This window comes from Vitis vinifera, chromosome 7, assembly GCF_030704535.1.
Source record: "Vitis vinifera cultivar Pinot Noir 40024 chromosome 7, ASM3070453v1".
NCBI classification, from domain to species: domain Eukaryota; kingdom Viridiplantae; phylum Streptophyta; class Magnoliopsida; order Vitales; family Vitaceae; genus Vitis; species Vitis vinifera.
In genome coordinates, this window is record NC_081811.1 from 23827392 (window position 1) to 23851335 (window position 23944).

At 35.1% G+C, this 23944-nt stretch overlaps 2 protein-coding genes across 8 annotated transcripts; both read right to left on the minus strand.

Annotated features, from left to right (window-relative positions):
* Positions 1–2445: 2445 nt before the first annotated feature.
* LOC100853304 (uncharacterized) lies at positions 2446–9156 on the minus strand. 7 transcript variants are annotated; one of them, XM_059738527.1, is made up of 14 exons: positions 8753–9145; positions 8436–8501; positions 8298–8346; positions 7981–8023; positions 7124–7220; positions 6681–6752; positions 6487–6590; positions 6297–6378; positions 5666–5758; positions 4418–4482; positions 4048–4060; positions 3878–3958; positions 2962–3070; positions 2446–2867 (listed from the first exon to the last, which is right to left on the minus strand). In XM_059738527.1, the coding sequence occupies exons 1-14, from the start codon at positions 8870–8872 to the stop codon at positions 2734–2736; spliced, it is 1128 nt and encodes a 375-aa protein (XP_059594510.1). In that variant the 5' UTR covers positions 8873–9145; the 3' UTR covers positions 2446–2733. The 7 variants fall into 7 exon arrangements, with proteins under 7 accessions (XP_059594510.1, XP_059594506.1, XP_059594507.1 ...); XM_059738523.1 differs by having other exon boundaries at positions 7958–8126; XM_059738524.1 differs by having other exon boundaries at positions 7124–7225; positions 7981–8126; positions 8753–9140.
* A 230-nt stretch (positions 9157–9386) lies between these two features.
* LOC100244969 (uncharacterized) lies at positions 9387–20101 on the minus strand. The gene is made up of 3 exons (XM_010648640.2): positions 19253–20101; positions 11884–11994; positions 9387–9940 (listed from the first exon to the last, which is right to left on the minus strand). The coding sequence occupies exons 1-3, from the start codon at positions 19895–19897 to the stop codon at positions 9749–9751; spliced, it is 948 nt and encodes a 315-aa protein (XP_010646942.2). The 5' UTR covers positions 19898–20101; the 3' UTR covers positions 9387–9748.
* Between the last annotated feature and the right edge of the window lie 3843 nt (positions 20102–23944).

A 23944-nucleotide genomic window follows, 5' to 3' on the forward strand; every position in this document is an offset into this window, starting at 1 on the left:
TGAGCTGTCTCTTCTTTTTTTCCAGTCAGGGGTTGTTCGACTTCCACCACCTCCATCTTTCTTTTCTAATTAATTTCATTCAATTTGCTCAACCCCCTTCTCATCAACTCTCTACTGTTTTAGAAAATGGCAAAGTTCTTAAATTGTTCCTTTATTGCTTGTCTTTTCATAAGATATGTATAAATATTTTCATTTATATATTAAATATGGTTGGATAATTTATTGAAAAAAAAAGTCTTGGACATGAATTATACTAATTTTGATTTACTCATATCATGTGTATCATAGTTTATGTTATCAAGAAGTCTCGATTAGTGATTCATCAGTTTGAAACATTCAATATCTAACATAGAATTGAACACAATTTTTCAGATCCTAGAATACATATTACTTTATAAGAAATGATAAAACCAATCCTAATCAAAATAATTTTTGAAGATATTTAAGTTGAAACGGTTAACATCACCACGTATTATATTTAAATAAAGTATTAATAGATGTTTTATCCTCAACACTAAACATAATTTGGGGAAAATTGATTAAAAATTGAACGTCGGGATTTTCCTTGATTATTCAATTTCAAATAAGGGTTACATAGTTTTCAAATAAGACCTCTTATATTGAAAGAGTCTATTCATATTATTATTATTATTATTTTATGAATTCAAATCATAATTTCTAGAATACAGAAAGTTTGCTGATGAAATAAGTTTACAATTCAATTGATGAAGCTCAACAATAACAAGTACATAAGATAAAAACATAAGAAGAACGATCGCATCTTGTATTAGTGTCACCACAAGAAAAAAACTCAAGTTAAAAACTTTTGAGCGAGTGAAAGTTTGTCACTTACCATTCATAATATCAAATTATAGGAAATTCATAGAGTGAGGTAATATATAGATCATCCCTTCAAAATATTTAAGACAATCTTATATTTTTATCTCAAATTGAACAAAAAAAATATTCATGATACAAAAAAAAAATGATAATTATCATGCAAAATGAATTGACCCAATCTTTAAAAAAATCTAGTATAAGAATTAGTCCCTAGACCACCTATTTAATCTATAATCGAAACTTAATAGATTCTTAGAAAGAAAATGTATGAAATGACGTTATCATTAGAAACAAAGTTAATTAGTAGCATAAGCTTTCAATCATGACGAAGTTATAATTGTGACAATTTTTACTCTAATTATTAGATTAGAAGCTAATAAAATGTTAATTATTAGCTTTTGCATATTAAGAATTTTGTTCGATATCAAACCGATGTTAAAAGTGAAATAAAGAAATGTATTTTCAATAATCCTTAATTTGGAAGTACTATCTTTCATGATCATGTCTTTAAAATTGAAAAAGACTTTATAATTCAAAGCAATCTTCAAAAGGTTAACATATAAAAGGTTAAAGCAAATTTCATCGTAAGAGAATCCATCTCCTTTCTTGAATTTCAAATCAAACAATCAAAAGTGGGAATCTTTATAAACTTTTGGATAGGTGGAATAGCCTCAATCTTGGGAAAAATTTAGAGGAAGTGGATATAGACAGTTGTTAAACTACGATAAATATTGTATTTAATTTTTATTTTTCTTTCTCCATTTGATTTTATTTTTTAACTTAAAAACAGTTTTTAAAAATAAGTTTCAAAAAACATGATCAACACTAAAAATCATTAAATACTGTTTTTTTTATATTCCATTATTACTTAAAACTCAACAAGGAGGGAAAAAGAATGATGGTGGAACAGAGTGCATGTAGAAAATACCAAGGAGTGATGTGGAGTGGCAGTGTTTTCAGTTGCAACTTGTAAGATAGGACACTTACAAAAGACAAAACTGTTCATTTCATCCCTATGCTAATCTCGGAGAATCAATTCTCTATCTAATGCTGACAAATACGGTAGGCCTATGTCCTGTGAACCGCCCCTATACGGCTATACACACATAAAAGGCAAAAAAAAATCACTAATTTCTCGGCTGCTACTTCCTGTGGAACACAAAAGTCCACAATATCTCCTTGCACTTTCTTTACTTTTATATCCGTTTGACCCAAAAGAAATTCATCTGAAATTCCAGGAAAATTGACAAAGGATATGGTAAAATTAAGATTTTCCATTAAATTCAACTGAGACTAATAGTATGATTCAGCTTAGGTAAGTCAGAAGTTACATTTCTCTTCCTTTTCTGGGTTTTCATCAGCAAGCAGATGGAAATGTTAAGGAAATTTTTCTATTTTTACTGCAATTAGGCGGGAAGGATATGGGGGTCTGGAAAAGTGACATTGGGAAAGCCTAGGACTAGGACACATGAATTAAAATGTATTTTGATACCAAAAAGACATATGTCAGTTTTGATTGGCCTGACTGGCATTATAAATCATGGTTGGGTATCACATGTAAGTAAAGATGTTCTAAGCAGAACTAACAAAATTGCAAAGAGATTCTGCTGGTAAAAGACATAATCATTCATTGCTCTTGAACCATTTGATTTATAAGTTACTCCAAACTGATTTGCAAACCAAAGATAGAACTGGAAATTTGCCTTAATGACTATTGTAACCAAATGGTTCAGAATCACAAGCAAGCCAACTACACGAGACAACCAACAAATGGGGATGTACCTGGTAAAGCTATATCAGAGCAAAAATTGGAGGTGGAAGACATGTTTTCTGAGTGCTGAAGCACAATCATGGCATGCTGCATAGCTAGCAGGTAGGGATTTGAATTCAGCATCATTCCAAACTATGTCTATCAGGAGGTACCATTGTTGATCTAGAACTTAACACATTGGATCTATACAAGTCCTCGTCCACAATTGCAGGCGGCATACTCCATGTCCCAAGAGCATGTCCAGATATCTTCCCACCTAAGAAGTTTCAACATGGTTAAATCATGTTCTAAAGAGGAAGATAAGCGCTCTTGATTTTATATAATCCAGATTTTTAATGGTGATAAACTACCTTCTTTAGTGGCTTCTTCACATCTTCTCCGGTACTTTGATGACAGCTGGGGATCCAAAGTTTTCAGTAAATGATCATACTTCTCTTCAGCCTCACTAATGCATTTTGCCTAAAAGCAAATCATTTTTAAAAATGCAACCACAGTTTACCAATGAATATTAGAGTTCATACAAGGATTCAGTTATCAAAATCAACTAAATAAATCAATAAACATTAAGGTGTTCCAAGAAGTGAAGAATAAAATTCGGACTAATTCAGAACCAACACCCATCAAGACTGCTACAAAATCACCTTGTTAAATGAATGGAGGAATTGTCTTTTTTGCCTCCTTTGGAATTTTAAACATGTGGATGGTCCATATGCTTTTAGACAACCAACAGTTCCCCACACCCCAAACACCCATAAAAGGGAAAAAAATAGCAAATGCAAAAAGTAGAAGAACCTTCACAGTTTCCAGGTGTCATGCTACTCAGGATTATGCTTTTAAGAAGACAAGTGCCACAGTAAACAATGCACAAGAAATAGCTATAGTTCATTTGCTCCATAATATATAATATAGATTGTAAATTAACCAAAGATAATTAGAGAGAGAAAAAAAAAAAAGCCCCTTTGGAATTAAGATCAAAACCACAGCCTCCTAAAAAATGCTACCATTTTATTGATCAGGTAACAGGGCAAATCATAGATATTGACCACATCTACTGCATACAATATTTACTATACAATAGAAAAATTTGCACATTGTGACAGGAAAAAAAAAAATCAGGATTAATAGTTTTAATGTTTTAAGATCTCCCAAATTTGCCAAGATTTGTCTTAAGATATATTTGAATATATGACTGACATCCAAAGGACAAACTAATGTTCCAAGAAGTGGCTTTATTCATTCTATTAAAGATCTAGTTGGCATACTCACCAGCATGGTCTGTGCTGTTGAAGCTCCATATATTCTGACAAACATGCGCAAAATATTAAAATTATTCTCTAGCACATCATCCTACACAAGAAACAATAATTTATCAAGTAAGAAAGGGATAAGCAGATTCTGAACGAAAATTAATTAGAAACCTATCTATAATTGCTCACCTCATAATCAAACCTACAGCATCATTGTGGCGTCTTGTTATCAAGCAAAAATTGTTATGCTTGGCACATGAATTTCAACATTGACACATTGTAGGATTAGTCATCATGGTACTGAGAAAACAATAGCCCAAAAGTAACAATGCACTTTAACATATTCTACAACACTATAGCCTGCTTAGGAAATGAAAAGTGCATGCAAATGCTCATGCCAATGCCTCACTAGTGGCAAATAATACAAACAGACAATCACTTATGAGCAGACAAAAGCCACACCCATAGAGTTCCATACCCTTTTCTTTGACTATAAACTACATAAACATGTTTCCCTAAAAGCACATTGGTGGAAAATCACAAGGAGAAAAGAACTTACAAATCGTCAGACACCTCTACAAGGAATTCCGAGATTGATAGAAATTCCATATGCAAGTCATTAACCTTCACAGAGCTTCAACGAAAACATATTAATCTAATGGAACATACTTGTTCCAACAGCTTGAAAAGACAATATAGAAAATTCCATCATACTAGGATCAAAACAACCACACCATTTAAGTAGCTTGCAATAAAATGAAAATTTTAGTAGATCTAACTGTTAATGTATTGTCTTTTCTTTTTTTCTTTTTTTCGTATTTTATAATTGTACCATTGAATATATATCTTTAGGTTTTCTTTTTCTGTAGAAAGTATGAAGCTGCCAAAGCTTCCATGCTCGATGTTCAAAGCTAAAATGCATTGTTGTAAATGACAGATATTTTTTGGGGGGTTTTCCTTCCTTATTTTGCATCACTCTTGAGAAATTTTCATGGTATCAAAGTGGGTTTGTCTGCAATTGGAATTTTATTCAATCATATGTTGTTGAGGGATTCCGGCATTGTACTACAATCTGATTGCACTTTTGCTCTCTGACTAGTTAGATATTCCTCTCAGCATCCAAATTGTGTGGTTATTCTTTGAGTTTTTGGCTAGTTATTTTTTTTAATCCATTTAGACTCTTTGGGCTTTATGAATTCTTCTTCTGGTCATGACTCATGAGAGAAATCCAGCTCTATTTGTCTCAATAGTTCAAATCATGCACATTGGAGATTTGCTATCAAAAATCTTTTGATTGGAAAAGATGTGTGAGATGTTGATGAAACTAAAGAGCTAGACAAAACTACCCTTGTTTTAATTATACATTAAAACCAACCATAGCCCTCCAGGTTTGGTTCAAGTGGCCAAGGACTGGGGTGTGAATGTGGGAAGTTTTATGTTTGAGCATCCGACAAGGAGAGAAAAAGATGTTACCTACTAAAGAAAAAAAGAGATGTAACCGTACACTCAAACATAATTTTCAATACATTTTGTTCCACAAATGTTGCAAGAAAAACGAATAATCATATCTAGTAAAGAGTTCTAGCACAAACCCAGCTAGAAACTCAATAAGGTATATCATAATACAGAAATTATTGCACAGGTGATTTAGCAAGATCTTTCTTTTCTTTTACTTTTTTTCCTTCTTAGGGTTGGGTACAATATTAGTGAAGATGTCCACTGTAATTACATGGCTGGCAGAATAGGTGTTAACAGAGTTAATTAGTTCCCAACTAATTACCACAAAAAATGTATTACAGGAAATTACCTTTGCTCCTCTCAACTGATACAACAGAAGATTCAGCACTCGATAATCAAAGGATTTAAGATGAATTGCCCTCATCACATCTTCTATTGAAACCTGAGCAGCACATCTTTAATCAGAATTCCTACAGCACTAGAGCATTCCCATGCTTCACTGCTAAGTTAATTTCTTTGCTGGATAAATACTTGAATGGAAGATTTCTACAAGCATTAAATTCCTAACAATTACACTCCCAATTTTTTAGGTTCAGAAAGTAAGAAAAGAGAGTGTGCATGAAAGGTTCCTGCATGCAAAAAATAGAATCTCCACATAGATCATGCACAAAGAATCGCTGGTCCACTACTTTCTCCTAAGAATGATGATGTAGACAGGAATGTCTTAAAGGGGGAATATGTAAAGAAAGGTTTGGCCATTAAATTGACCTTTTATCTGAAAAAGTAGTAGGAAATGTAGCTCAAGTTCCAAAATGCTTCACACACACACACACACAGAGATCGGCAAATGAAAAGATGTTATAGAAAAGCGCACAATGAAACTTCAAGAAAACATATGTGCACTACGCAAAATGACTTAAATAAGGTTGGAAACTTTAGTCCATCAATTTCACCAAGAGAGGCACTGATGGTTCATCTACCTTGTTTTTGGTCAGCAATAAACAACAAAGCTTTCTTTCCAGATCCCAATACTCTTCTCCACATCTCAATTCTTCCCTTATCCTGAATTCATCAAGCAAAATAGGAACAAGAAAATTCAGAATTGAAAATTTCAAAGCTCAATTTTTGTCTTTGCTCACAAAAGAAAAATCAGTAAGCAAGAGATGGGACCTTTCTGTCAAGAGTCCATGATGCTCAAATAAAAGAACAAGTGGTCTAAATGGATCAGTTTGGAACACCTCCATGAGCTTAATAATCCCACTCCGATTTTTTTCCTGAATTTCAGTTGGAAGCACATTGGCCAAGGAAAAGTTCATTATCTATATATTATATTCTATGAGTGCTTCAGGAGTTATTTGTATTACCACATTGGATCCTCCCACAACAGTATTTCCATTGGTTGGTATATGCAACATTTTCTCATTCCAAGTGTCCAACTGTACCACCAAAATAACATTAACTGTGAGGAAAAAAATGAAGAAACAGATATAGTTGCTCAGGGTACACAAGTTTGAGGATTCAATTTGTTGCAACACTGTGCAGCTTACAATTGCACTGCTTTTGGACAATCCTTGCATAAGTTTTGGTTGATTAATTTCACAAGGTCATCTTCTCAAGGAAAATAAAGCACAGGGAAGAATTAAGGAATAATAATGACCCATACTTCTTTTGAAAGTACAATAGTAGACATGATTGCAGTAACCAAGAACTGCTTTAGTCACTTTAATAAAGCTCATCAAGTCTTATTCAATGATTCTCCTTTCAGTGAAAAGATAACTGTACAAATTTTTCTTGCTGGAATTGTTACCTGATAAATATAACTCTCAGTGAATGAAAGCATGGGCAGATATCTGAATATTGATTGTGGTGCATTAACATCCATTCCATGAAACATAAAATAAGACCTGCACTGCCAATTGCATGCACAATCACAATTGTTACATCATCCTATGAACTATTAGATGTAAAACAATTTGCAACTAGGATAAGACAATATATTTTTTTTATCAATAAAAGGATGGCAAATCATAACACACACACATACACACAAATGGCACGAAAAAGGAAAAAGATTGATGCAAGTAGCATCTTTAAGTGGATGTAGATACTAGTTCATGTCAATTCATGCAATTGAAAAGCATTATAATAGACATCTACATTCTAATATATGCTAAAATGATTATTAAACCAAGTAATTTGCGTAAACTGGAATGTGAACTCTATCAGAAACTTGGTCAAATTGATCAAGGATGATGTACAAAGCTTTTAACATACTAACACAAAACTTGGAGCAATAAGGAGACATCATTCAAATAAAAAAGCAAGGAAGTCATTTACAAATCCTGAAACACCTCTGTTTGAAGGGAAAGGAAAGCATATAGCCATTTAAATGCTACAATAAAGTGAATTACTCATTTTTGAAAAGAAAGGACCCTATTTATTCAGTATTTCCATTAATTCATGCAGCTGATACAGGATTGCAACTGTTCAATCATCTGACCAATTAATCATCATGATATATTCAAACAGTACACACAAGCCTGGCCTTATGTGGAACCAAAAATCAATTCATCCATCGGGCTTCCGAGGTAGAATAGCTTTAGGTACATTTCAAGAATTGGGTATCACTAAAATTTCACACCTTAAGAATAAAGAATTGCTTACAAAATCTTCAAGGGTTGAATTTGCTCTTTGCATTGCATCCAACCTAATCATGGCCATGTCTTCAAAATCAGTTTCAGAATGACCAATATCTGTCTTAGTATCGTGAGAAAGTGGGAAAGTGTTTTGAACAATATTTTTCTGACCACCTGAAAGAAAATTTAAGTTTAATGTATATTGTTCAAATGTTATGAGAAGCCAATGCCAGCAGAACAACTAATTTATAAAGTATGGCACTGCATCATGTACTAGAGAAAAGGAACAAAGACAATGGCTAAAAACAGGACAACCCCCATAGTTGTTTTACAGTTCCATTATACCTTCTTCAGTTAGAGAACGCGATACATCCTCAAGAAATCCAACTGAAATCTATCACAACAGTAAAATATAAGCACACCCATTGCAGCATATGACAGGGGAACAGACGGAATTAAAGTAATTAACTAATTAATCCTAACCTTAGGGAGATGTTCAGAAATCAAACTGCACTTGGTTTCCATGTTGAGTTCTCCACAAGGTTGAATCTTCAGCAAGTGCCAAAATAACAAAGATTAGCAACTTTGCTTCATTTCTATGAGAATAAAAAGGAAAAACTAAAATAAAGACACAGAAGTGTTGATAGCGAAGGAGAAGTTTGCGAATAAACGTGTGTCCCGCCATGTACCCATAGGGTAAGGCAGAGAATCAGAGTTCAAGCAGAAGGTGCAGGGCATCTCCACCTACATGCCCCAACTACGCGACAGATATAAGAGTGATAAAAGTCGGAATAACAAACCAAGAGGAGGATGAGATTTGCAAGGAAGCGGTCAGAATCTTGATGATTGGTGCTGCAGCCCCCCGATTCCATCAATGTCATTGTCCTCTGCACTTGTTCCAGTTTTCTCAGTTGTTCCATTTTTGCGCTCTCTTTCTCTCTCTCTCAAAGTTTCAGGAACACAAGCAAGAATTCCACCCCTCCAGCACGTGCGAGCATCAGGGCCCAGAAGGGCCTTTTTATGAACTAGTAAGTAGTGACTACGCTGTGGCCTACGGGGTTCGATCAACTATTCAAATATCAAAACGACGCGTTTCGGTCAAGGCCAAGCCGAAACTAAAGCCCACATCCGCCTGGGTTAATATTGCACCATAACGGTTCCCATGGAATACTCCTCATTTCCCAAGAAAAAAATATGTATATAAGCCGTAACATTGAAAATATACCCAAAAAAACTACTACTATTTTGGAGGATCCAGTAGCTGACTGTAATCGTTAAATTGGTGATTGACACGGGCAATGTCCCTCTTAAATTCAAGTCATTTGCTCACAGTCAGCTATTGTCAATTGGTTGTCCTCCTACTCTTGAGCATCTGTGACATGGACAAATCCAAACGCAATGTTGGATACGAAAATTTTGAAGCATCTGCCCAGATTCAGAGAAGCAACTATTATCAGTGCAACTGTGAAACATTCTACAAAATTTCATTACAGCACCAGCAACATTGAACTGAAATAACATGTTCTTGTGGAAGGATAACCATTCACTCACTAGTACAATGAAATTCCTAACTACAAATGACCTCACTTTCCATACTCTTTTCCTTTATTTTTCACCCATTTTGTTGTTTTTCCTTTTTCCTCTGGAATGGCAAATTGAAGGATCAAGGAAATATATCTATGGCTGAGAATATTATTCCCCATAATGCCAACCAGCAGAGTTACATTGGAAAAATTAAGTTAGAATTGAATCCAACAAAATGAGCAAATCTCATTTGTATTTGTTGCTTCAAGATCCTACGCTCTGTCATTATTGGTTCCCTTCTGTCTGGCCGCAGCTGGGATTTGGTGGGCTTTCATCTGCCCAACCTCTGCAGAATCACATGCTTCAATTGCATCTTGTTCTTCACTCTGTCCCCGCCTGTTTTCCCATAGCTTTCCGGCCTTTCCAATTGCAAGAATCAGGTCAAGCTGTTTTTGTTGTTGCTCCTATGGCAAAAATTTAACAAAAAAATACAAGATGTTAGAATCATAAACACTTTTAGAACCCCGAAATTGCATTTGAAAGAAATAATAGCATGTAGAAGGCCATCCATGGACCTAACAATAACTAATAAGATACATGGCAGACTCTGAATGGATGTAATGTGTGAACCTCAGTGGTGTTTGGTAAAATTTACTACTTAATGCTTAATGATTATTAAAATCGTGCTTAAGTTGTTGAATTAAAATTTATTAATTAATTCTTATTCTAGGTATTAAGATTGTTTGGAAAGCTAACATATTTACCCTAGTTAATATTAAGTAATAACATTATGATAGAGAAGCTAGGAAGGAAAGAGACATGGACAACTTAACTAAGGCAAAGAATATTTAGAATTAGAAAAGTTATTTATTTTGTCTTTTTTTACCTCAAGTTATTTTTAATTATAAGTTACAATATTAAGTTATTTTACTAAATACACTTAATATGACTTAACTGATTATGTTAATTGACCAAAAAGCTCACTTAAACCAGTCTCATAAATTTTCTCCATGCAGTAGAATAATACAAAAGGTTATTTGGCGAACTAAAAATCATGACAACAGGGTGAATTTCCTGAAGAATGTCTTTTAGGGTATGTTTGGTTCCCAGAAAATTTAAGGGGAAATACAATGGAAAGAAAATACAGAGGAAAAGTAAAAATAAAGAAAAAGTGAAGGAAAATAAAAAATAGATTAAAGGTCAATAAATTATTTTTATTCACTACTTCAAACTCATTTTACTTATTTTTAACTCATTGATATAGAGAAAAATGCATAAGTTTTTAACTAATTTTAATTATATTTGATTTTCTTTGGTATTTTTCATAAGACAACCAAACATGAGAAAATCATTTTCCTTCACATTTTTTTTCTTTCCAAGTATTTTCTAGAAACCAAACATAACCTTACTGTTTGTATGTCTGCAGGACTGAAACTGTTCTATAAAACCTGAGCTGGTGGTTCAAGACTGGCTACCCCAAAGCACTCATGGACTGATTTTACAAAGATTCTCCCAAGTATTCATAGAAGTTGAGTCATTTTGTAATTCTATATCTATCATCATGTTAGACAGCAAAGTAAAAAGAATGCAATCAGGTGAAGAATTTAATATATATATATAGGCAATCGACACATATCAGCAAGAATGTCAAAAATCTATTATCATTTTTTAAAATAACCAAGAGTTTCAGTTCTGTGCTTCAGATAGAACTTAAGGGGGTTGAATCCCTTCTCCTTAGACCTAGCAAACATTAAGCTGAGTAGAGATAATGCAATGAAATCATCACACAAGTTAAGACTTTTTCTACCAAAAGACTAAAGGTAATGTTCACCATGGTATCTTAGACAGTAGAAGAGCAAGAAAATATACTGCTTCTACTGCAGATATTTAGAGGGTCATAGATTGAATGACGTGCCAAATGATCATGAAATTTACCTCCAAGAGATGGCAATCTCAAATGTAGTTAATGCACGAGAAATTTTCCAAAAAAGATCAAACCTGAAGGGGTATATTGACAGGGTAAAGGAACCAAACCAAATTGTTTGCCGAATAGCAACAATGCAAATAGAAGAGGCAAACTGGACAGAACCAAAGGGGCTCAGATCCCTGCTATACCCTCTTATCCCATGTAGTCAGAGAACAGCTAAAAACTAAGATTATGGAGTTTTGTCAACTCGAAAGCAACTTTAAACAAAACACTGATGAAAGGAGAGATCAAAAGTTCTGCCAAAGGGCAATCAGAAAATCTTAGAATCTATTAAACTTGACCTTGGCTTTTAAGCTTGAAGTATATACAAAACCAGTCTACTTAACTAGTGATCTTGACCTTGATATATCTATCACTTGCGTTTTCAAAGCAATATCACAATCATCACATATCAGAGTCCAAATGATTAGAAAAACCTACCTGCATTGCCAGCAAAACCTTCTGAATTTCACCAAGCTCCTTTTCCAGAATGTCTTCCTGTATTGCTAATGCTCGAGTGGCTTCAGAATTCTTCTGAGCCAAAACTGCAGTCTTCAGACATAAACAAAAGTTCAAAGTTATGACAAGAAGAATCTTTCAGAATAAGTAACATCAGCGACTTACGGGAAAAAGTGCAGTAAGTTTTTGTCATTATTCAGATGAATTTTAACCAAATTAGTTATGGCAGCATGAATTACTACTCCAACCCGTCAAAAGATCAAATCTTCAATCAGAGCTACAGAGCATAAATGTCTCCTTACTAAATCTATCCATTATGTTTTCGGTTAACCCCTCCAACACCCACTAACTTGTCATTTTCATAGGTGTAACCCACCATGAATTTGATCAGTCAACCAGCATAACCAATACTAAGAAAGAATCCTCAAATTCGACTCCTACAACAAATCTAAGATTTCTAAATTGAACTTTAAACCAGCATTCCTCAAAAGAACCAAACTAGCCAAAAGAAGAAGACTGAAAAAGTTGGACAACTTGGTTTCTCAACATCCTAGGCTTCTAAATACCAAAAGCTCATCAGATGAATAATATGTTTGGGTGAAGCTTCTGGCAGTTAGATTCTATCATTAAATAACACATGTTAGCCAAGTTTACAATGTGGGCCTATTTTTTAATAACTTAAATCATTAAATAACATGTGTTAGTTTAGCATACAATGTGGGCCTATTTATTAATAACTTAAGCTTAGGTCAATTGGAAGCTTAACATGGTATTAGAGCTTTTGGTAGCTAGAAATCTCGAGTTCGACAATTTATTTGTAATCCATAACTGCTGATTTGTTGCTCCATGTGTAGGTGTGGAGCCACATGTAAGGGAGGGTATTAGCCTAGAACGGGTTGACTAGAAAAAGAAAACCTTAATAGACACAATAAATCACACATTAGATGTCAAGAGGTAAGTCCAAATATCTATCCTTGTGTTAAATCATGTCTAAATGTCAATGAAGCTTGTGTTAAATCATGCCTAAACACCAATGAAGCTTTTCAAAGCAGTCATGTAACAAATAAAAGGATAACAGGATACTCGGAGATTTTCAAAACTTAAATGCTGGATATTCCAACAAAGAAAAGATATCACTAGTAACAACATTTATTGATTTGGCAACATCATAATAGGAATAGTTTGTCTATTAAGTAGGATCTCTAAGGATTGTAAGTAGAGATGATGACATAGTTAAAAACTTGTGCTACACAATGCGATACCTATGATACTACACATTTATATTTGTAAAATAACATATATCACCAATAAATATGTCATCTTGACTCTTAAGTGATATTATCATATACTATAGCACGAGTTTTTGAATATTTTGAATAGTTTTTAATAAAATTAAATTTTAAATTTTTTTCTTAAAAATCATTATATTAATTCTTTAAAATGTACTTCAAGATTAGATATGGGTTATAAAAGAAAGTGAAGAGAAAGTGTGTGATCTTATGTGAAAAGACTATAGGGACGTTGCATAGGCACATATCAAAGATTGAAGATTGTGTAACTGTAATAGTGAGTAAAAATTTAGCATTTCTATAAATGGTTCTCCTCCATTTTAGGTTTGAGAATATGTGGTTACAACACCCTAATTTCAAGGAGAACTTTAGAGATTGGTGGAGTGGGTTTCAAGGAAACGGATGGGAAGGCCACAAGTTCATGAGGAGACTACAATATGTTAAAGCCAAATTGAAGGAGTGGAATAAGTTTTCTTTTGGTGAGCTTAAAGAAAAGAAAAAAAGTATCCTCAATGATTTAGCTAATTTTGATGCCATTGAGCAGGTAGGGGGTCTCAATTTTGATTTGTTAAGTCAAAGAGCCTCAAGAAAAGGGAATCTAGAGGAATTAATATTGAGGGAGGAAATCCATTGGAGACAAAAAGCTAGGGTGAAATGGGTCAAGGAAGGGGATTGCAACTCTAAGTTTTATCATAAAGTGGACAATGGCAGGCGAAATAGGAAATATATCAAGGAGTTGGAGAATGAGAGGGGCTTAGTGCTGAAGAATGCCGAGAGTATCACAGAGGAGATCTTACATTACTTTGAAAAGCTTTACACGAGTCCTACAGGAGAGTCTTGGGGTGTTGAAGGATTAGATTGATCCCCTATTTCGGAAGAGAGCACATTAAGGTTGGATTCCCCTTTCACTGAAGAAGAGATTTCTAAGGCCATTTTTCAGTTGGATATGGACAAGGCTCCGGGGCCTGATGGCTTTACTATTGCAGTATTCCAAGATTGTTGGAATGTGATTAAGGAGGAGTTGGTGAGAGTGTTCGCAGAATTTCATAGGAGTGGAATTATCAATCAAAGCACTAATGCCTCTTTTCATTGTTCTATTACCCAAAAAGAGTTTGACAAAGAGAATATCAGACTTTAGACCCATTAGTTTGATAACTAGTCTCTACAAGATAATAGCCAAAGTGCTTTCAGGGCGTCTAAGAGAGGTTCTACATGAGACCATCCACTATACTCAAGGCGCTTTTGTTCAAGGGAGACAAATATTGGACGCGGTTCTTATAGCAAATGAGATAGTGGACGAGAGAAGACGGTCAGGGGAAGAAGGCGTCGTATTCAAAATAGACTTTGAAAAGGCATACGATCACGTGAAGTGGGATTTTTTGGATCATGTGTTAGAAAAGAAGGGGTTCAGTCCTAGATGGAGGAAATGGATGAGTGGATATTTATCCTCGGTATCTTATGCAATCTTGGTGAATGGTAGCGCTAAAGGGTGGGTTAAGGCATCAAGAGGATTAAGACAAGGCGACCCTTTATCCCCTTTTTTAGTCGCAAATGTACTGAGTAGGATGCTTATGAGAGCAGAGGAAAGAAATATGTTGGAGGGTTTCAGGGTGGGTAGAAATAGAACTAGGGTGTCCCATTTGCAATTTGCTGATGATACCATATTCTTTTCTAACACAAAGGAGGAAGAGCTGCAGACTCTCAAGAGTCTTTTGTTAGTGTTTGGGCACATTTCTGAGCTCAAGGTCAACCTTGACAAGAGTAGTATTTATGGCATCAATCTTGATCAGGCTCATCTTTCAAGATTGGCTGTGATGCTTGATTGTAAGGCGTTCGGCTGGCTTATTCTCTATCTGGGTCTCCCTTTGGGTGGGAACCCTAAGGCGTGTGGCTTTTGGAATCCAGTGATTGAGAGAATCTCAAGTAGATTAGATGGGTGGCAAAAGGCCTACTTATCCTTCAGGGGGAGGATAACTCCTATCCAATCTTGCCTTACCCATTTGCCATGTTACTTCCTTTCCTTATTTAAGATTCCCGCTTCAGTGGCTACAAAAATCGAGAGGTTGCAAAGGGATTTTTTATGGTCAGGGATTGGGGAAGGCAAAAGAGATCATTTAGTGAGGTGGGATGTTGTGTGCAAACCAAAGGCAATAAGGGGTTTGGGTTTTGGGAATATTTCTTGAAGGAATCTCGCTTTTTTAGGGAAATGGTTGTGGAGGTATCCTAGAGAGGGTTAAGTTCTTTGGCATCAGGTCATTTTAAGCATTTATGGTTCACATTCCAATGGTTGGGATGCTAACACTTTAGTCAAAAGGTCACATCGCTGTCCTTGGAAGGCTATTGCACAAGTCTTTCAGGAGTTTTCCTTGTTTACTCGGTAAGTGATAAAAAATGGGGAAAGAATTCGGTTCTGGGAAGATTTGTGGTTGGGGGACCAACCTTTGGGAACCCAATATCCAAAACTATTTAGAGTAATCGTGGATAAAAACATTTCTATTTCTTCAGTTCTCGCTCCCACTCGTCCTTTCTCTTGGAATTTGAATTTCCGTCGTAACCTGTCAGATCCTGAGATAGAGGACTTAGAAGGCCTCATGCGGTCACTTGATGAATTGTATCTATCTCCTTCGGTCCCAGATGCTAGATTCTGGTCATTATCCTCTTCAGGGCTTTTTTCAGTCAAATCCTTTTTTCTAACATTATCTCAATCTTCTGGATCTCCTCAGGACTTTCCTTCAAAGTTCGTTTGGAATTCTCAAGTTCCTTTCAAAGTGAAGTCCTTTGTCCGATTAGTGGCATACAAGAAGGTGAATACTAATGACATGCTATAAGTGAGAAGACCCTACAAAGCCCTTAGTCCTGATATTTGTATTCTGTGCATGAAGCATGGGGAATCAGCAGATCATCTTTTTCTTCATTGTTCCTTGACGATTGGGTTGTGGCATAGGTTATTTCAGTTAGCTAAGATGGATTGGGTTCCCCCAAGGAGCATATATGACATGATGTCCATCAAATTTAAAGGCTTCAGTAATTCTAAGAGAGGGATAGTTTTGTGGCAAGCTACGAGCATCGCTCTAATTCGGGTTGTGTGGTGGGAAAGAAACGTGAGGATCTTCGAGGATAAAGCAAGGAATTCAGAGTTCCTTTGGGACTCTATTGTTTTCCTTGCTTCCCTTTGGGCTTTCTGTTCCAAGGCATTTAAGGGGACTCTCCTTAATGTGATCCAACTGGATTGGATAGCGGTGTGTACTCCATAAGGATTGGTCCTTAGAGGGAGTTCGTTTGTTTTATGTGTATTTTCCTGTAATTTAGTTGTCTTTGGCGGGAGGATTTCTCATCCTTCTTCTTATACTTCTTTTTCTATCAATATATCTTTGTGTCGTTTCCAATCAAAAAAATAAATGGTTCTCCTCCTAGTTCTTAGTAGAAAGAGATTAGGGTTTTTTTTTTTTATAGGTAAAGATAGGAATGTATGAATTAGTAATAGAAAAAAGGTATACTAGAGTACATATGACGTACACAAGGAACACCTAAAGGAAAGCCTCAAAAAATAGTATATAAAAAACACCCATGACACTCAAGAAGACTTAACCCACTCTACAAAATCAAAGGCATCGAGCCTTCACTTTTACACATGTTGAAAGATTACATAGGAATGAAAGTTTTAACTTTTGATCATTTTGTTCCTTATCTTCAAAAGTTCTTTGATTACACTCTCACCAAATTGTCTAAAAAATGCAAAGGGGAGCAGTTTTCCACACCTTTTTCCTTTTCTTCCCTACAAAGGAGTCATGCTGGCTTAAAAGGGTATCTTTAATCAAGGAAGAGATCACTCAATCTACATTGAATAAGGAAAACAATAGGTGCCAAAGAATCCTTACTTTAGAGCAGTGAAGAAGAATGTGATTGATAGATTCATCCTCTAATTTGCACAGATAACATCGATTCTCTAGTGATCGCCTTCTCTTCTAGAGATTATCTAAAGTCAAAACTTTTCCCCAACTGGCTTTCGATGAAAAAAAGCTTACCTTAGATGGGACCCATGGGTTCCAAATAACGTTTGCTGTAAAAAGGATTGCCCTCCCCACTTCCAAGGCTTCATAGAAAGATTTGACTAAATACAGTCCTTTTTTGGCTTCTTTCCAAATCACTTGGTAATTATCTTCCCTTCTAATCGTCTTTCCTCACAACATTTAAAAATAAAATAAAAATTCAACAACTTCCAACTCCTAATTAAATGCCCTCCAATTTCTTTCCCACCAAATTGTCCAAAATAAACACAAAGGGACCATCATCCATGCTCTCTTCCGCCTCTTACCAATGTAAGACACATTCCAACTTAACAACATCAATCTTGGTGAAGAATGGATCACCCACTCTATCCCAAACACAGAGAAGACCAATTGCCACAACATTCTTGCAGAGTCATAGTGTAAGAGAATGTGATTAATGGACTCTTCTTCCTTTTTGCACATGTAACATTTGTTCCCTGAAGACAAACCTCTTCATTTCAACTAGTCCAAAGTCAAAATTCTTCCCCACATAGCTTCAAATGCAAAAAACATCATTCTTGTTGGAATCCACTCATAATCATTTTGCAGCTTCTTAAGCCTGAAGGCTTTTAACTCTTCTCTCTAAGGAGGTCTGCATTCCTTGGCACCATTGAAAGTTTGTTTCTCTACACAAGAGGCTAAATGGACAAAAATTCTCTAGATGGTGTTTTGCTAGATGGTGTTGCCTTTATGAGCAATGTGAGGAATCAGCTGTCACGTCCTTATCCACTATGATCTGATGTGTAGTTTATAGGTACTGTTATTCTCTCTATTCATGATATGTTGGGGACTCCCTTGATCTTTAAATAATTTGTTGGTAGGCTGGCAGTGGAAGATTCGGTTGGGAGGACGGATCGGAGGTTTTCAGAGGTTTGTGCCTTTGTCCTTTATTTAGTGCATATGAAAAAAGTACAAAATAAGATGTTTTAAGGGCAAGAACGTTTGGAAGACATGGTGAAAAGCACCTCTATAGAAACTTTGTATTTTCAATCTAGTGTGTCTATGGATTTCATTGTTGTTTCCAAGCTGGAATTTATTAACTGTTGACAAAGTGTTAATTTTTTATTTTTTATTTTTGGATAGGTTGGAATGCTCTATATAAATCCTATCTGCTTTTTCTTTTTTGGAGACTTGATAAGGACTTGAATTTTTTTAGCATATATCTATTAGGAAACTGGTTGGAACCTGAGCTAAAATTGCCGGTTAAAAAAGTAAGAAGATCATCTGTACATTCTATAATGAATCCATGCAATTAAGTTTCATACATCAAGCTTGTAAAAACTCATGTTCAATGTTTTTGTATATACAAAATTGGCATATGCTTCTTATGTTTATCTCTTTTAGTTTTAGCATCTTTCAAGTAATTCTTTATTTAAGGAAAAAATTTCACCGTCGCAACATAGTAAATATGTGATAATGACATGTGTGATCTATGAGTTGGCAGTTATGGTCCTTAGGACATGATCATAGATACTGTGAAACATCTAACCCAATTCAAGGGTTTGATAAAATTTTAAAATCTCATGTAGCAAATTAATAAATTTCTAATACGAGAGCTTCAAAGCTGGTCCTCGGAGTGGATAAAGGAGAAAGGTTGAACCATATAAATGGTTCACATGGACTTGTAGTATTGTTATTGTAGAAAATGTAGAACCTAACAGTTCAATTCAAGCAGGAGGAGGAACAGGAACAAAAAGGAAGGCCAATTGAAGTGCCCATCATGGTGGAAAGGCATCATTAGAGTAATAACTAACAAATTTTTAGAAAATTCATTTATGGAAATTGCCCTTCAGAAAAAAAAATTTCAATCAATAAAATTTGCAGCTTCGCCAATAGTGATTGCAATACATCTTCTGATACACAATTGTAAAAGTAAATAAATAAAATTTAAGAAAGAAAAAGAAAACCACCATTACCTCAATTATTTTCAATCTGTTCCTCTATGATACACTCACATTGCCCAAACTAGTAATAAATTTCTAATGGAAAGAAGAAAAAGAAAGCCACCATTACCTCAGCAATGGGCTGTTTCAAAGCCTTCCTCGTAACCCTAAACCGAATTCCCAATTTCTCAAGCTGCCTCGACATCACCCGAATTAACGTTGCCATGCTGCGAAGATCCTCCTCCATTTTCTCCATTCTCTCAACCAAATTCACACTCTCAATTCCCGGTTTGGCCGTATCATTACAAATCCGCCACCACTGCCGCCGCCGAATCCACGACCCAACCACAACCCCACCCACCAAGGCCACAGCCTGCCACAGCAAAATCCTATTCCCCAATACCACCATCACGGACTTCTGCGGATTCGAAACTGCAGAATTCAGGGCGAAGCCAACCGAAACAATGGCCGACGATGCTAGACATAGGAATTCAACAACTGAAAGAATAGAATCCAAATTGAGATTATTGCGCCCAGTCTCTCTGTGTACGGCACCTTCGGATTGGAAAACTTGGACCCTGGAACCACGGGTCCTCAAGGGTTGGGAATTGGTAGGATTATTGAGAATTTGAAAACGTGTGAGGTTTCCTAAGGGTTTAAGAGAAAATGGGAGAGAGAGATTAGGGTTTTTGAGAGGAGTGACATTGGTGTCTGCGATGTAGAAGCTGATACGAGAATTTGAATTTGTTAAGAGGTTTTGAGATGTAATTGACATTGTTAAACCGGTTTGGCTGCTTTCAGATTGTTAGGGTTTTGGCTGACTGGACTGAGAAGACATGGTTAGGATTTTGGATGTAGAGCTGTACAGACATACGGACGATGTCTTCGATGGTCCTGCGCATGGGGCGCCACCCGTGCACGTTAGCTTTTGCAGATTGTGGCGAAAGAACGATGCGCCGCGACCACCACGGGTGTGCTTGGCTAGCTTTAATGCCCGATTCATATTGGCTCATCAGGTCAGGCCAAGGCCCACGAGTTCTTCATTCATTGGGCCGGGCTTGCCCGGTCCGTACCCAGTGCTGCTGCCAAAAAATCAACTGGGCCAACCCGGTTCAATAATTATATTAATCCAGCTTGGGTTAATGTCTTCAAATCATATATATAAATGCAAGGTTCTCAAAAAGGTAGATACGTAAATGAATTGAACCATTGAATTCAGCTTGAGATTGGCTCGCTTTTAGCTTTGGCTCGTTCGGCTTCTTGTGAGAAGAAGCAGCCAACTTTGAACAATAAATTAAGATAATTTAAAATACAAGCCGTCAAGTATGAGTGTTGATAAGCTCAGTTGAAAAGGCTTATGAGCGGCTCCAATTTAGTCAAACTACAGATCAAGATTTACTTGGTATAGCAAGACTCCTTTAATTAGAGTTGTTCAAACTTGACTCTATTAATTTATTTATCAATTCATTAAATAATTGAATTTTTTTATCATAGTTAATCTTCAAATCATATATTATTAGAAAAACAAGCTTTAGAATTTTGAATATTGAATTTTATATTCATTTTTGTTATTATTAAAGCATTTATTTCTTTTTCAATTTATTTATTATGCATTTTTACTTGTATTTATGTGAATAAATATAATATTTAATAAGTATATACATACATGTACACGTGTTTGTAGAAATTATGACCATAATTATATCTAACCCGGTCAAAAGAAGATATTTGAATAATAATGTGATTAAAATAAATTAATTATTTTGTTTTAATACTCAAAGTTTTTTTTATCTTGTAATATTAATTTATTTTATCAAACTTATTTAGCCAATGTAATGACTTAAATTAAATATGAAAATATATTGAAAATGGTAAAAGAAATTGTATTTAACTATTTAAGTATAAAGACATTGAAAATGAAAAAAAAAATATGTAATTTATATATATATAAATTATTTTTTGAAATAAATCCTAACACATTGAGCATAAGGAGCAGGGGGTTGAGGGTGGGGGTGGTTGTTGCAATTGCAGTTGCAGGCTGTAGTTGACATAGGAGGAGGGGGGGTTTTAACATGTAGGATGGGGGAGGGGGAGGAATTTAGAGTTGGTGTTGCCGAGATGGAGGGGGGGAGGGCTTCACAGCACTGCAAGAGAGGTGGGGTGGGGGTGTTTTGCTATCACGGGATGCTGCCCAGGGAGCGACGTCCAACCAGTGGCAACTCGGCAACAGTGGGCGACTCCTAGAGAGATTGTTTGGGGGATTGGAACGTGGTTTTGATATTGTAAAAAATAATAATAATAATTGAACCGGCCAATTTGATAGGTTCGTCGGTTGGACCGCCAATTCAACTTCTTTCTAGTCCAATTGACCAATTTGATAGGTTCGTGGGTTGGACTGCCAATTCAACTTCTTTCTAGTCCAATTGACCAACCGACGATCGGATCTGTCGGATCCACCGGTCCAATCTGGTTTTTAAAACCATGATTAAAAGTTATTTATTAAATATAATTAAAATTAAAAATTAAAAATAAATTAATTATTTTATCTTAATACTTAATGTTATTTTTTTTCTTTTATCAATTTATTTTACCAAACTTGTTTAATCAATGTAATGACTTAAATTAAATTATTAAGTCATTATTAAATTAATTTATCAAATGCCCTCTTAATAAAGACTTAATTTTCTATTTTTAAGCTATAATTGGCTTTTCAAGTCGGACTTAATTGACTCAAACTTGAACCCCAAACAGTGTCTAACAATAAATCGAGCGGAGGTAAGCCTGAAACTAATTAAAGTAAGCTGAGCCCAGAGAAGTTAACTACCTCGAGCGACTGGGCTAACCAACTGTTTTTCAAATGCCATGAATCAGCTACTGAACCATTTCTCATTGATACTATAACATAGCTGGTTCTATATATACTCTTATATTAAATTATCATGCATTTCTCTTGTATTTGCATTATTGTATGGTCATGGGCCAGCTGGTAGAATCGTCGATCGGGAAAGACGGTTGTTACAATATTGACTTCTGGTTGGTTTGCAGGGGCGGCTCCATCTTCCTCGGTCCTTAATTTCTTAGGTAGCAGTCATCTGACATGAAAGCCCTTGCTCCCACAAGAACTGCACCATCTTCAAAGGTCACCCAATTCGTACTGAAAAACAGAAGGGCCGGGAGGGACTTTCATATTGGTTTAATTTTCACCCCAACCTTCTCTCGTCGCTCCAAAGTGATGGGTCAAAGGATTACTTCTGTTGTTATAGAAAACAAAACCACCGATAGTTAGATCCCCACGTGATGCATTAGCATGTAGATCGATGACTGGGAGACCCGTTGAAGTTCAGGTAGGATGATAACAAATCTGAGAAGCTAACTGAAGAAAAACGTTGATTCAAGATAGTTTGATCGAACAAGGGACCAACACATGGCCGGTGTCATGGTGATGGCGCAATGGCCGTGTGCTTTCTTCCTTCATCTACTCCACTTTTTTCATGTGCTCCAAAGAAAATGACAAGATTTTAAACTTTGAAAAATATTTATTACTCACTAAAAAATAAAACCTTGAACATAAAATGGGTTAAATTGGAGAAAACTCGTTAATTAAAATAAAATAGTAATAAAAAATTATGACCCGCGAGTTGATGGGCTGCTCGACCTCAAATGAAACAGAACAAAATTAATTCAAGTTTCACAATATATTTTAATTTTGATTCGATTTTAAACAATAAAACTATATGCTAAAATTAATTAGAGGTGGACACTTGGCAGCGTGGAGGCAAGATTTTGTAGGGCTGGTGTTCATGGAATCTCGGAAAGGAATATGCTACCACCTTAATAATATTAGGTGACTTGGCAGTTGGCAATTGGACGGAATAGAAGGTTAACCCTTTTGGTGTCCAATGCTCAACAACCCCAAATTTTTTTAGGTTAAACTGAAGTTTCTCCTTCGAAAACTTTGGATACTTCACGTAATTATTTGATAAAATAATTAACTTTATTAATACATCAACCTACAAAATTTTAATATACTTAAAATACTCTTCTCATTCTTTTCTTTTGGACCCACAATTTTTTTTCTTTTCCTCTCAACTTTTTCTTTCTTGACAAACAAACCCAAAGAGAAAACATTTTTTAGGATTTAATCTTTATATAAATTTTAACGAAAAAACTTGTTGTAATATATATGTGTGGGGAAGATGGGTGAGTGTGTGGAAGATGGATTGCGTGTAGAAGATGGGATTTATAAAATGACACGTAGAAGATGAGATTTCTAAAATGATACATGCAAAATATATGTGGAAGATGGAATTTACAAAATGATAAAGAGGATGTGATATCTACGATGAGATTTAAAAGATGATACGCGGAAAATATGTGTGTGAAAGTGTGTGGAAGATGTGTGTGGAAAAGGATTTATAAAATGATACGTAAAAAATGTGTGGGTGGAAGGGCTTTGTAAAATGATACGTGGGAAATGTGTGGAAGAAGACTTGTAAAATGATATGTGTGTTGGTATACGACTGATAATGTTCTCTTTGATCAATTTTTTTTAAGTAAATGTTCAATATTCTCGTAATAAGGTGTGTTCGAATGTTTATTTTTAGCACGTTTCTTTAAAACTTAAATTAATTTTTTGAAAGAGACATATTATATATTTTTTTTTTTAAATTATAATACATGAATTTCGATGTTTGATGAGTTTTTTTATTTTGATAATGTTATAACGTTACATGTGCTTTTTTGCTATTTTAAACATTAATAATTAATCTTACTAATAATAATTTTTAGACTTAAAATCAGACATTTATGTTAATGATTACTT